The sequence below is a fragment of the Eptesicus fuscus genome, chromosome 18 (assembly GCF_027574615.1).
Source record: "Eptesicus fuscus isolate TK198812 chromosome 18, DD_ASM_mEF_20220401, whole genome shotgun sequence".
Classification (NCBI taxonomy): domain Eukaryota; kingdom Metazoa; phylum Chordata; class Mammalia; order Chiroptera; family Vespertilionidae; genus Eptesicus; species Eptesicus fuscus.
In genome coordinates, this window is record NC_072490.1 from 56,480,130 (window position 1) to 56,492,988 (window position 12,859).

General features: G+C 46.1%; 1 protein-coding gene across 2 annotated transcripts in view; it reads left to right on the top strand.

Moving 5' to 3' along the window:
- MITF (melanocyte inducing transcription factor) overlaps nt 1–12,859 on the top strand; it is a 250,341-nt gene that overhangs the window by 211,704 nt on the left and 25,778 nt on the right. For both annotated transcript variants that reach the window (XM_054729462.1, XM_054729463.1), the window contains exons 3-5: nt 7,126–7,353; nt 8,306–8,389; nt 11,189–11,284. In XM_054729462.1, the coding sequence (XP_054585437.1) occupies nt 7,126–7,353; nt 8,306–8,389; nt 11,189–11,284 (408 nt within the window). The remainder of the gene's footprint in view (nt 1–7,125; nt 7,354–8,305; nt 8,390–11,188; nt 11,285–12,859) is intronic.

The window sequence follows — 12,859 nt, forward strand, 5'->3', positions numbered from 1 at the left end:
GCCTGATCGCCCCTAACTGCTTCCCTGCTGGCTCGATCGCCACTAACCACCTCTGCCTCGCCCTACACCCTGGACCCAGGATTCTCTCCTCTGGCCAATCACAGGCACCCATGGCTGGAGCTTCCCTCCCTTTGGCTAGCCAAAGGCATCCAGGACCCTGGCCGGCTTCGCTCGGGCTGGCCACAGCCACAGGGGACCATGGGCGGGAGGCTTCGCGTAGGCCGCAGCCACAGGCACCCGGGACTGGAGGGTTGGTGGCTTGCGCCTCTCCCGAGCCACAGGCACAGGCACTGCCATCCGGGACCGCGGGGTGGGCGGCTTGTCCCTCTCGCAGGCACAGGCGCAGCTGCTGGCGCCTGGGACCACAGGGACTGTGGGACAGGCGGCTTGTCCCTCTCCCAGGCCGCAGCCTGGCTGGTCACCATTCCTCTCTCCCCAGTGTTGAGTGTCTGAGCCATTAAGGCGTGAGGGTGTGACGACCACTTGCATATTAGCTCTTTATTATATAGGACTAGAGGCCCAGTGCATGAAATTCGTGCATGGGGGGGGGTTCCCTCAGCCCAGCCTGCACCCTCTCCAATCTGGGACCTGAGTGGGCCTAAACCGGCAGTCGGACATCTGTCTCACAATCCGGGACCACTGGCTCCTAACTGCTCACCTGCCTGCCTGCCTGCCTGATTGCACCTAACTGCCCCCCCTGCTGGCCTGGTCACTCCAACTGCCCCCCTTGCAGGCATAGTCGCCCCCAACTGCCCCCGCTGCCAGCCTGGTCGCTTCCAACTGCCTGGTCGCCCATTAGTGCCCCCCCTGCCAACCTGGTCGCCCCTTACTGTACCCCCTGCTGGCGTGGTCGTCTCCAACTCCCCCCCCCCCCCCCGCCAACCTGGTCGCCCCTCACTGCCCACCCCCCCACCGGTCTGGTTGCCCCTCACTAACCCCCCTGCCAGCCTGGTTTGCCCCACATAGCCTGCTGCTTGGTCGTTTGGTTGCCCCTCACTAACCCCCCTGCTGGCCTGGTTGCCCCATGCAGCCTGCTGCTCGGTCATTTGGTCGTCCCTCACTAACCCCCCTGCCATCTTGGTCTCCTTATTTTTTTCAAGAATGGTGATTGCATAATTGACCTCTAAACTGTCGTTTAGAATCTAAACTTTAGATAACAGTATGAGAAGAATGGTGGTGTGTGGGTGACAGTGGGTAGCAATTTCTTGAATTATTATTACTTTAATTTTCCTTAAATTTAATGAGCAAAAGAACACATTCTCTGTCTAAACATAAAATGAGAAATTGAAACACTTTTTTGACTTGTTAAAAAAATAAAATCAATTATAAACTAAAGGGATTATGTGATTTTCACTCAATTTTTTTTATAATATTCTGGTTTATAAATAGTACAGGGAATAGAACAGTGGACATCAGATGGGGATAATTTTTCCTCCAGTGAACTATTTTTTCAGCCAAGATAGTAGTGTCTGCTGCACCGTCTCACACGAGTGCGCTACGATGTCTTCAGAATGAAACTGATGGCAAATGACCTGTCAGTGTCACCTGGGAAGTGACAGAGCTCAAGTGGGACAGTTAGAAGGTGATCCTTTCCAGTTCTCTTACTGTCAGTTCAACATCTGAATGAAGAAAGGAAAGAGGGCTACGGAGAGGAGTTGCCAGCGGAGAGGAACACCACTGGAGGCAAAGGTGACTACCCGAAGCTGTCCTACTCCAGGCCCGTCATGAGAAGGCAGGTTCTTAGGAAAGGGAACAATGCTGGGAAATATAGAAGGCAGCAGGCAAAGAGGAAGACCAATTGTGAGGCAGGTTGACCCAGAGAGGAAGCACAGGCATGAGTCTGCAGGAGCTGAGCAGGCTGTTGAGGACAGGGCACTGTGGATGTCCCTCATTCATAGGGTCGCCAGGGGTCACTGCTGAGTCAAGGTTATGCAGCACAACACAGTAACAAGGAAGAAAGTTTCAAGGCTTTGTGTTTGTTTTTTTGCACTTTAACCAGATAGTGATCATTCTTTATGTGAAAATAAAAATTTTATCAATAAAATATGATGTTTTGATAGGGTATAAAATTTTCTAGCTTTATTTTGTGATCTGTGCTTTCAAGTGCTGAGCAGTACCTAACTTTTGCTGTTCTAATTCCTCAACTTGAGTAGTTGGTTTGAAGCTAAAAAAGAATGCAGAAATTATTAAGAAATTGTGCAGATGTTTAATGCTACATATATTTTCATTTGCATGCTCATTTGCTGGCTATTTAAAATTAATGAAGGGAAAGTCACTAATTTAAAAGCTATGGTTTAGGATTCTCGAAGACAGAAAATTATATTTATATGGTTTTTAAAATAGAGGACTATAGACCCTCACAGTCATGTGACGAGGAAGTTATGCAGGGTTCCTGCCTTCCTCCAGCATCTCGGGAAGGTGATCGGCAGCCTCCGTGCCCCTTGCTTCCTCACGCAGGCGTGAATGGCAGGCAGGCTGGCGGGTAAGAGTGCTAGAGTGCAGCTGGGCCAGGTCAGGGCTTCTCTGCGGGTCTCCACAACCCCTGCAGGGGTCCTACCAGATCAAAACTATCCTATCTAATAAAAGAGTAATATGCAAATTGACCATCACTCCAAGACATAAGATGGCCGCCCCCATGTAGTCAAAGATGGCTGCCCCCATGTGGGCACAAGATGGCCACCACAAGATGGCTGGCAGGGGAGGGCAATTGTGGGCAGTTGAGGGTGACCAGGCTGGCAAAGGAGGGCAGTTGGGGGAGACCAGGCCAGCAAGGGAGGGCAGTTAGGGGGACCAGGCCTGCAGGGGAGGGAAGTTGGGGGGGAATAAGACTGCAGGGGAAGGCAGTTGGGGGGGCAGGCTTGCAGGGGAGAGCAGTTGGGGGGGACCAGGCATGCAGTGGAGGGCAGTTGGGGGGAACCAGGCCTGCAGGGGAGGGCAGTTGGGGGGGACCAGGCCTGCAGGGGAGGGCAGTTGTGGGCAATTAGACAAGCAGGGAGGGCAGTTAGGGGTGACCGGGCCAGCAGAGAAGGGCAGTGGTGGAGACCAGGCCAGCAGGGGAGGGCAGTTGGGGGAGACCAGGCCTGCAGTGGAGGGCAGTTGGGGGGGATGAGGCCTGCAGTGGAGGACAGTTGGGGGAGAACCAGGCCTGCAGGGGAGGGTAGTTGAGGGGAGGACCAGGCCTGCAGGGGAGAGCAGTTGGGGGGGACTAGGCCTGCAGGGGAGGGCAGTTGTGGGCGATCAGGCCAGCAGAGAGGTCAGTTAGGGGTGACCAGGCCTGCAGGGGAGGGCAGTTAGGGGCAATCGGGCCGGCCGGGGAGCAGTTAGGTGTCGATCAGGCTGACAGTGGAGTGGTTAGGGGGTGATCAGGCTGGCAGGCTGAAGCAGTTAGGGGCAATCAGGCAGAGACAGGTGAGCAGTTGGGGGCCAGTAGTCCTGGATTGTGAGAGGGATGTCCGACCGCCCATTTAGGCCCGATCCCACCATGGAGGGCAGTTAGGTGCGATCCTGGTGGGATCAGGCCTAAACGGGCGGTCGGACATCTCTTGAGGGGTCCCCAGTTGGAGAGGGTGCAGGCTGGGCTGAGGGACCCTTCCCCCCCTCCTGCCCCCGTGCACAAATTTCATGCACCGGGCCTTTAGTCTTCATAATAATACCAATTTGTTAGTTTCCTTTTTTCCTGCTCATCTCACGAGTATGCAGAATAGTTTTATAAATGCTACAGGATGTGTTAAAATGTCATTGTTCTGATGTCCAGTGCAGTATGTGCTAGTGTATACTCTTATGTTTTAAAAATTTCTCATTTTTAATTTCTAATATGCTAAATATTGATAGGTATAATCCACAGAAACACAACAAACTTGAAGAGTTAAAAAGGGTGCTATGACACACGAAGTTTGAGAACAGCTGTTTCAGATACAGTCTCTCAGAAGCACGATTTAATGTAAAGCCAGAAATACTCTGTGTGGTGGGTTCTGTTAGCACCTCACGGAGCACCTAGAAAAGGAAGGCCTACAAATGTTGCTGACTCATGGAAGATCACATAAGTTGTAACTTGCAAAGGCAGAATTCAACCCCAGTTCTCGAAGTCTTACCTATTCTGCTGACTGTGCAGTCAGGCGGCCGCCTCTCAGAGAAACAGCAGGTTTTGACAACTAAGTTCTCAGAAGAGGGACTAACTTCTCAGAATTGGGGCCACCCCCAGGGAACATGGATTTGAAGGGTGTCCTCATGAACAGTGGGGAACAGAAACCACATTCTAGTCACTTGTGAGCTGAGTTTGATTTGTACAATCAAACAATTGGGTGTCATTTTCTTAATCTGGGAAATGTTACTCAAAAAAGTTCAGACTGCCAGCTAAGTTGAAGAAGTGGAAGATCTAGCTCTACTGGCCACTATTCCCATGCCACCACAGTCAGCCGTTTCTTTTAGGTGAAGTGTGCATCCCCTAGTTTGCCACAGACTTCACCACTCCCTATTATTGCCCCACGGCTCATGAACCTCTGTTATGTTTCCTGACCCAGGTGTTTGGATTGGAAATGGCTGGAGATGATATGTCTACTGCGTAGTCTTTATAGCCAGTCTGTTCTCAACTTAATTGAAACCTAAAAAGGCACTGACATCCCGCTCCGGTCACCCCACCACGAATGTAGTGCAGACCTCACTGGCAAAGCTAAATGGAGACCACGTGGCCTCTCTCCTTACTAAAGCACAAAGTTCTGATTCAGTAAAGAAGGAGGACCTGCCCATGAATTGCCATTTATTTTTAGATGTGCAGCCTTTTCTTTTCTAAGTGTAATAGTGAGATAAGCACTTTGCACTCACTGGCCTCATTTATGTTTATTTTAGTAATGTCTGTTGTCCTCATTATTCCCGGGTCCAGGCGCTTTCTGGAACTTGGAGTGTTTCTGAACCTCTGGTGCACATCAGATCAGTCATCTGAAACCATTGGAGACCGTAATCTAAAGGGCTTCATTATCCTGGGCATGTGGACAGAATTATTGAATTTCAAATTTTTATGCTTAAAATAGCTCCCAATTCACCAGTGAATATTAATCTTATCATAGTTTTAATTGTATATTTGTTAGCCTTTTTTCTTCCTTTGCCTCATTCCAGACCATAAGTTTCATAAAGTTGGCAACCATCTCTTTTTTCACAATGTATATTCTATGCCTTGCACAGTGTTTAGCATATAATAACAGTGAGTAATAGAATGAATAAATGAGTAAATGTATAAATGCATCAGTTGTGTATATGATAACTCTTGTTCTCCTTTAGCCCCAGAATTATATTGAAAGATCTTTAGTAAATTTTCATGCTTTCTAATTTGAGGGTTAAATCGGGGAGACATTCCACTTAAATATACTTCCACATAAAGGTACATTCAGTGTGTGTGTGTGCAAGTGCACATGTTCTGTTTTATTTAGGAGCGCTCCCCTCTTCCTGATGTGAGGTCAGGAGGGAGGTTACACATCTGTCCAGCTAAGGGTGAGATGCACGTGGAGACCAGAGGCAAGGAGAGGCTGACGGGCCTGCAGGTTTGGCACAGACTCCTGCACGCCAGAAGGACCATGGTCCTCAGTCAGAGTGGCGGCTACTTGGCCATCAGGAAGCCTCATGTGTAGCAGCAGCTTCCAGGCAGTGTGTTCTCTGAAGGGGACATAGCTCTGACCTACGGCTGGAAGAGAAATACCATTGTCTATTAATCCTACTGGAACTAAAGATGAATAGTGAAGCGGCCTTGATCTGACACTGAGTTTGACTTTGATTGCTCATCACTTTAAAAGGTTCTTTTATATTTATGAAAAAAAGCATGACGTCAAGTCAAGGGGGGACATTTATATCAATATTTAAGACCAAGCTTGTAGTGCTTCCAGAAAAAATAACAACAACCCTTGTGTGAACGGGCTTTTACATGCATAACTAATTAGCTTAGGTTATTATAAGCAGGGCTGCTGTGGCAGTTTCCGGCGGTGCCTCGGGACACCTTGTGTATAGTGCCTTCTCTATGCCAGTCAGTCTGCGATCGGAACTGCAGAAAGTAGAGGGAGTGAATAGCCTACCGTTTCTCGCTGGAGTGGGGCCATCTAAAACGTTGTTATGCTGGAAATGCTAGAATATAATCACTATCAGGTGAGCTTTATTCTTCCTATTCAGTCTCTGAGATATAATGCAATGCATTGAGTAATTCGCTTTTTCACGTTATTGCGATAGACACTATTTTCAAGAAGTATAATTGTTGAAATAATTGTAGTTTGGTGCTATTTACTGTAAGAAGTAATTCAATTTTATTTTTAAGCTAAGTAAATATTAGCAGGCTTTCCCCCCAGTACTTGGCTGTGCTTAGCTCGTAAGAGTAAATTATGTTTGTCAAGGAAAAGTGACTTTGAGTATCACTGATTTAAAAAAAAAAACATTTTTAATTCTGTATTAATGCTTATGAGAAATAAGAAAGGAGGACAAATATCCTGGTAACTTAATACGCATGTGTTTAAAAACACATGTAAGTGTTAATGCTTTGTAAGAAGCTGCTTAATGGGCATTTGCTTTTTCGGTTGAGTTCACGATCTTAATTAAGATGTTGACTAATTGTGTCCAATGAAAGTGGAGGGTTTAATCCACAACACCTGCTTTAATCATCAGTCCGTTTTTGTTTATTTTCAATAACCATTTTACAGGTGTTTCTTATGGAATTAAAAAACACACACAAAACAAAACAAGAAGCTGTTCTGTTTGCCAAGGAAAGTGAAATAAGTTGAGTTATGCTATGCTCCTTCTTCTAGCCCATTGTTTTGATCTTAATAAATCTGTTCAGGTGTGTTGGGGAAATTTTTGCCCTACAGTTAGTTGCATATTTTTAGTTCGACATGAGAAGAAGGGCCGGGCTTACAGAGAGGTACCACTCGTTCCCCGGGAAACAAAACAGGCAAAGTGTGAGCCCAAGTCCTAAGAGTGAGGCTCTGAACTTCAGTGATATGGAAACCCATGAGCACAGTGCCTGGTCTGCAACCGGGACTGGTCTTTATTCTGTCGGTGGACTGGCACGCCTCATGTCTGTGCCTGAAACCAGAGCTGTCCGAACTCACCAATAACAGCGCTGTCTTCTCTTCCCTCCGCGGCTATGTTCAGGTGCAGACCCACCTGGAAAACCCCACCAAGTACCACATACAGCAAGCCCAAAGGCAGCAGGTAAAGCAGTACCTTTCTACCACTTTAGCAAATAAACATGCCAACCAAGTCCTGAGCTTGCCATGTCCAAACCAGCCTGGCGATCATGTCATGCCACCAGTGCCGGGGAGCAGCGCACCCAACAGCCCCATGGCTATGCTCACACTTAACTCCAACTGTGAAAAAGAGGTAATTCATGTCTCTTCCCTCTCCTGTTTTCTTACACTGAATGACTGTCTGTTGGGTATTGTTCCTGCACTTGACTGTGGACTGTAGTCTGTCCGCGTGGCTACATTCACGGGCCTTGTCCCAGGTTGCCCAGTGCCCAGCCCTTCACAGCCTCGCTGGGTTTTGGGCGGTGGCGCAGGTGGAGACCTGGCCTCTCCTCGCCCCCGTTTCCGCTGCCTCTGCTCAGGGTTCTCTTCTCTTCAATGCCTTTCCATTTACAAAGCAGTGAAAGTGCAGAGAGCGAGGAGAGGGAAGGTGGAAAAGGAAAAGCAAAAATAGACAAGGTGTGGGACAGGCGGTTTAGAAGTTCCGCTTGTATTTCTCTCTGAGTGGAAAAAATAGTACAGAATGTGTGTGGATGGATTTGAATAATATAGCACACGAGAATCTAACAGAAAGGCAAGTGTTTAATTGCTGGATAAATTCAGTTTTATCATAAAAGCTGCTGCCCATCCAACCTGCTTTTGTAAAGGCTGATTGGAGACAAGACTCAGACACACCTGACGCTAATCGTGGCCTCGGAATCTGGTGCATAGAAATCCGAGAGGAGAGTTGTGATTTAACGTCTGTCATTTCCAAATTATGAGGTGATGAGCCTCATTTTAATGGAGTTTCAGTGTACTCTGAAACTCCAAGGTGACTTTTCTGAAGTTTGCTTGATTTTAATTTCTAAAGGAATCAAGTCTTTACCCCCTGCCCAAACCCACTGTCCTATTTTCTCTGCCCATATTTGTCATCTAACAGGCTGATTTGATGCAAGTTCTTCTTTCATTATTTCATTTCTTGCTCAGATTCACCTTTGTTTGAAAACGTAGTTCATATTGTTGCTGCACAATCAGCCTCATGGGAACATGTGGTTGAAGGGTCATTTGCAAACCCAAGTCATGGGCTGATTTCGCTTGTGTTTTTGCAGGGATTTTATAAGTTTGAAGAACAAAACAGGGCGGAGAGTGAATGCCCAACCATGAACACACACTCCCGAGCATCCTGCATGCAGGTACTGCGGGGCTTGGGGCCCAGGATGGAACACTTGGGAATGAGGATTGGAATTTGTGGCCAATCACATCATCCTGATGCTTAAGCGCCCCCCCTCACCCCCGATTGATTTTTGTATTTGTTTTGTTTATTCATTTATGTATTTATATAGTATGCCTTTTATTTCAGTTTGAACTCATACCACTCCTACTCACTCCATTATATTCCATTTTGTTTCACAACTCAGGGCATTCACACATGCGCTTATATTTTGCCAAGACTCCTTCTCTCTCTGGGTTGTACCCAGTCCTTACTTATCCTTCAAGACACCCCCCGGCATGTCCATGTTTCTGAATGCTTCCCTGACCGCAGATGTAACCACTTCACCTCGCATGCAGTCACTTCTCTAATTTCTACTCCTGTTGGGCTGCGCTACAGGATACTAACAAGTGTTGTTGCGAGTGGCAAAGGGAATAGGGAATATGCTGTGGTCCAAAAAGAGAGAATTTTGTATAAATAAATACAATTAAGCAGGTTTTTGTTTCTTTTTTCTCTAGGAATAGTGAGAGCCTTTTCAGTTCTCATGTTCACTGCGAATCTTCAGAGTAGACTATATCATATACACTATTTCCCATTTTTTACATAGTACTGAGTATCCCATGGCACTCAAATATCTAATAACTGTCGTTAGTGAAAACGGTTCGGCTGTTTTACTTATGATGAGAGGTGCCCTAGAGCTCTGGGCTCCGTGAGGTCAGAGTCTGTACACTCTGTAAAGTGAATTTTCCTTTAATCCCTTTACTGATTTAGTTTTAAAGATAAAAAGCTATAAATAGCCATTTTCTTCGTAGTGTCTCAAGATTAAATAATTACTAAGAGATTAAACTTAAAATGCATTTTCCCTAAGTTGCTTTAAGTAATTAAATAGTGCGTATAATACATAAAGTTCAGTAAACAAAATTAAAATGCTGTAATTCATTTAGATACCATCATAAGTGTACATTATGCAAATGTATAGGGTAGCAATTTTGATAGGCTATTATTAGTAATAGGTTCATATGTTATCATATTGTTTTGTAAAATGGAATCTCATGGAGCATATATTCTGAAACTGTTAATTTAATAATATTTCATGGATATTTTCCCAAGTAATTAAAGGTCCCATGACAGTCTGCCTAATGGGTATATAAATTATGCTACATTCATTTATTGACATAGTTATATATTTAAAATGTGTGTATAGATGTATAAGAGAAAGCAAAATAATAAGCCACAAAAATTTATTGCTTTTTTATATTTTCTGTTATCAGCTTGCATTACTTTTTTCATAAAAGTAAAAAATTATTTAAAAAATTTTATCACACCAGTTCCTCTAATTTTTATAGTGAAAATAAAATAAAAATTTACAAAGAAAGGTTTTTTTAAGTCCCTTGGCCCATTTGCCTGTTTACTGGCATAATTAGAAAATTATCTCTTAAAAACAAACAAATGAAACTGGTATACCTACAGATGGAACTTAATAAAGTATGCTGGCAGTTATTCAAAACTGCCTTCCAATCACTCTTCTCAGAACCTGTGAGCACTTTGCATGATTTATTCTGAAACCTTATAAGAATGCAGTAAGGCAGTGAGCATTATGAACCCATTTTACAGATAGGCCCACTGAAGCATTAAAGATTGGGGGCTTTGCCTCCGGTACCGAAAGAGGGAGAACAAAAGTTTTAACAAGTCCCATGATACTGGAGCCTGTCCTCTTTAATTGGAAGTGGCAAAAAAAAAAAAAAAAAAGACCCACAGGAGCATGTTTCTGAGTCCTGAGATTTCGTCATGTGCTTACGAAGGACTCGTAAGATCCAGGCCTGTGTGGCGTGCCCGTGCACATGCACACACAGACACACACACACAACTAGCCCATGTACATAAGGTGTTGGTGGAGAAATGTTTTCACAGACTTGTCTTGCAGCTGCTGCGATGCACACGTAATCACTGCTGTTTACCATCACAGCTGGTGCTTTGACACTTTAGGAATAAAATTGTCCAGTGGGAATGTCAGCTCCAGGGCTGTGATGATAACCCCGTCCTGGGGGAGTCCCGGGGAGCACAGAGCACAGGGCAGCTGCACAAGGAGAAACTGACTTTACAAGTCACTGTGAGATCAGTGCAGGCTGCCAGGGCCCGAGAGCCCTGCCCCACACCCTGATGGGAGCTAAGGGCTCCCCCATCAGGTTGAAACTGCCCTCCCCCACTACTGCTAAGAACGCGGGACATGGGCCTCCTACCATACAGGCAGCTAAAACTGTGGCTTTTCTCCCTTCAAAATCAGTAATGTAACACACCAGAGCCTGCCTAGTTCTGTGCCTGGGCCAGAAGAGCCCCCACAGAATTCAGCTTCCCCCCCCCCCCCCCCCGTCTCCCTCCAAGGAGGACCTGGGAAGTGAAATACCACCGCAGTTGAGAGCCTGGGTTCAACTTGGGACTCTGAGCCTTGCACAAGTGACTTAGGGGTAGTTGCTTCTCGTTTATCCCGCCTGGAAAACAACTGTAATAATAGCACTGTCCCTGTTTGGGCTCCTGCGGAAGGTAAAATCCCTGAGCACAGTGCCGGCGCCCGCTCCTCACGCACACAGCGCTGGTGGATGCCATCCCTGCCACCTGTGCGTGCTAATGGCCTTAGTCATGCTCACATTTTGGGAGAAAGGACAGTTCTTAGAATCTAACTAAAGAGCATTATTGCTTTGGGTAAGAAAAGAGTTGGATCTCTTTTTGGGTTGCTTTGCATGGTTTTGCTTACATCTCTCTCCCATTGCCCTTTTTCCTGCAGATGGATGATGTTATCGATGACATCATTAGCCTAGAGTCAAGTTATAATGAAGAAATCCTGAGCTTGATGGATCCTGCCTTGCAAATGGCAAATACGGTATTGATGACTTTTCTTTAAGGAAAATCTTAAGCTATTTTCAGTGTTTTCTCCCTTTTCCAGAACTTTTAGTTTATCTTTGGAAGTGATTCATCAAGAAATGTATTAATAATAAAACAGAATTATCTCAGGATCACAAAGAAGTGACTTGGACATCAAAAGCTAAGTTTACAAAGCTCCACTTTCCCTAGAGGCCAGGTCCCCTTCCAGTAGGACGGCAGGCCTTCCTGTCCCCTACGTCCTTCCCCGCTGAACACACGCTGCCCCGGGCCGGTGGGCTGCTGCGCCCAGCAGGGTCCTAGCCTGAAGAAATAATGCAGTCTGTAAGGCAGCATCTTGCTATTCACGGGTGATAGGGGGACACTCAGGTTACCGTCAGCAGCAAAATTTATTCCTATTTTAGTACATTTTTAAAAAGTAGAACTCCTTGCTCTTATGTGTCACGGCCCCCTATAATCTGGAGCCCTGCCTGTATTGTTTATTGTATTTCACTCCTTACATTTGTGCCTATGTTACTCTCCTGCCCGTCTCATTGCAGGTGTGTTTTGTCCTTGCGGTCATTCTGTGAGTTCTGTTAGTCCGGGGGGTCTGTCATTGCTGCCGTCACCGGGTTAATCACCTGCCCCAGGTGTGGGCGTGCGGCGTGGCAGGCAGGCTCCTCAGTGGTTGTGTGCCCAGCCCGTCCTGTCACTTCCTACGAGAGCGATGCCATGCGCTATCGTAGTCCTTAATAACTAGTATGTCAACGCGAATTTGCATAGGGGTGAAGGGAAGTCATTGGTTGAGGGGTGCAGTTTCAGATTTGCAAGATGAAAAAGCTCTGGAGATGTTTCAGAGCACTGTAAATATACTTAACACCATTGAACTGTACGCTTAAAAATGGTTAAGATGGTATATTTTATATGATTTTTTTTACTACAATAGAATAGTTTTTACAAACTAAATTCCTATAAGAAGTTCTCTTGGCCAGGAAGCATGATAACCTATAATAATTTATACCTACATTGTTAGTAAGCTAAATTTTTATAGTTAGCATTTTCTTTTCCATCAAGTTCAATTACCTGATGTCTGGAGGAGTGAGGACACCCCTTGAAATCTCAAGCCTCTTCTAGGATCTTTAGTTTTATCAACTCCTTCCCATTTAAATTCGCTCCCTGATTTTGAAAGAACGAAATGTCCTGCCGTCCTGACAGATGTGTCTATGCAAACGCGCCGTCCTCTCTGAGCCCTCAGCTGGCTTCCGTGGACCCCTTCCCTTTCCAGCTTTGTGCCCCCTGGGAGGCAGACCACACCTGTCGGCAGGCAAAAGCCCAGGTTGCTTGCCCTCGGGCATTCATAAATATCCCCCAAGCCAGGGGTGTATTTCCAGTGTTTCCCATGCCCAGCGCATTAGTCAGCCATGCCCCAGTCATCTCAGAGCTTCGGTGGGGAGGCGGCCCCTTTGCCAGTGGTGTCTGGTGGACATCCGGCCCCATTCAGGACGACTGTAGAATTGATAAAATTTAAAAATCATAATTGCTTTTGTTTTTCTCCAAGGGTGAGGGCATCTGAGCCACCCTTCTCTTGCACTGACCT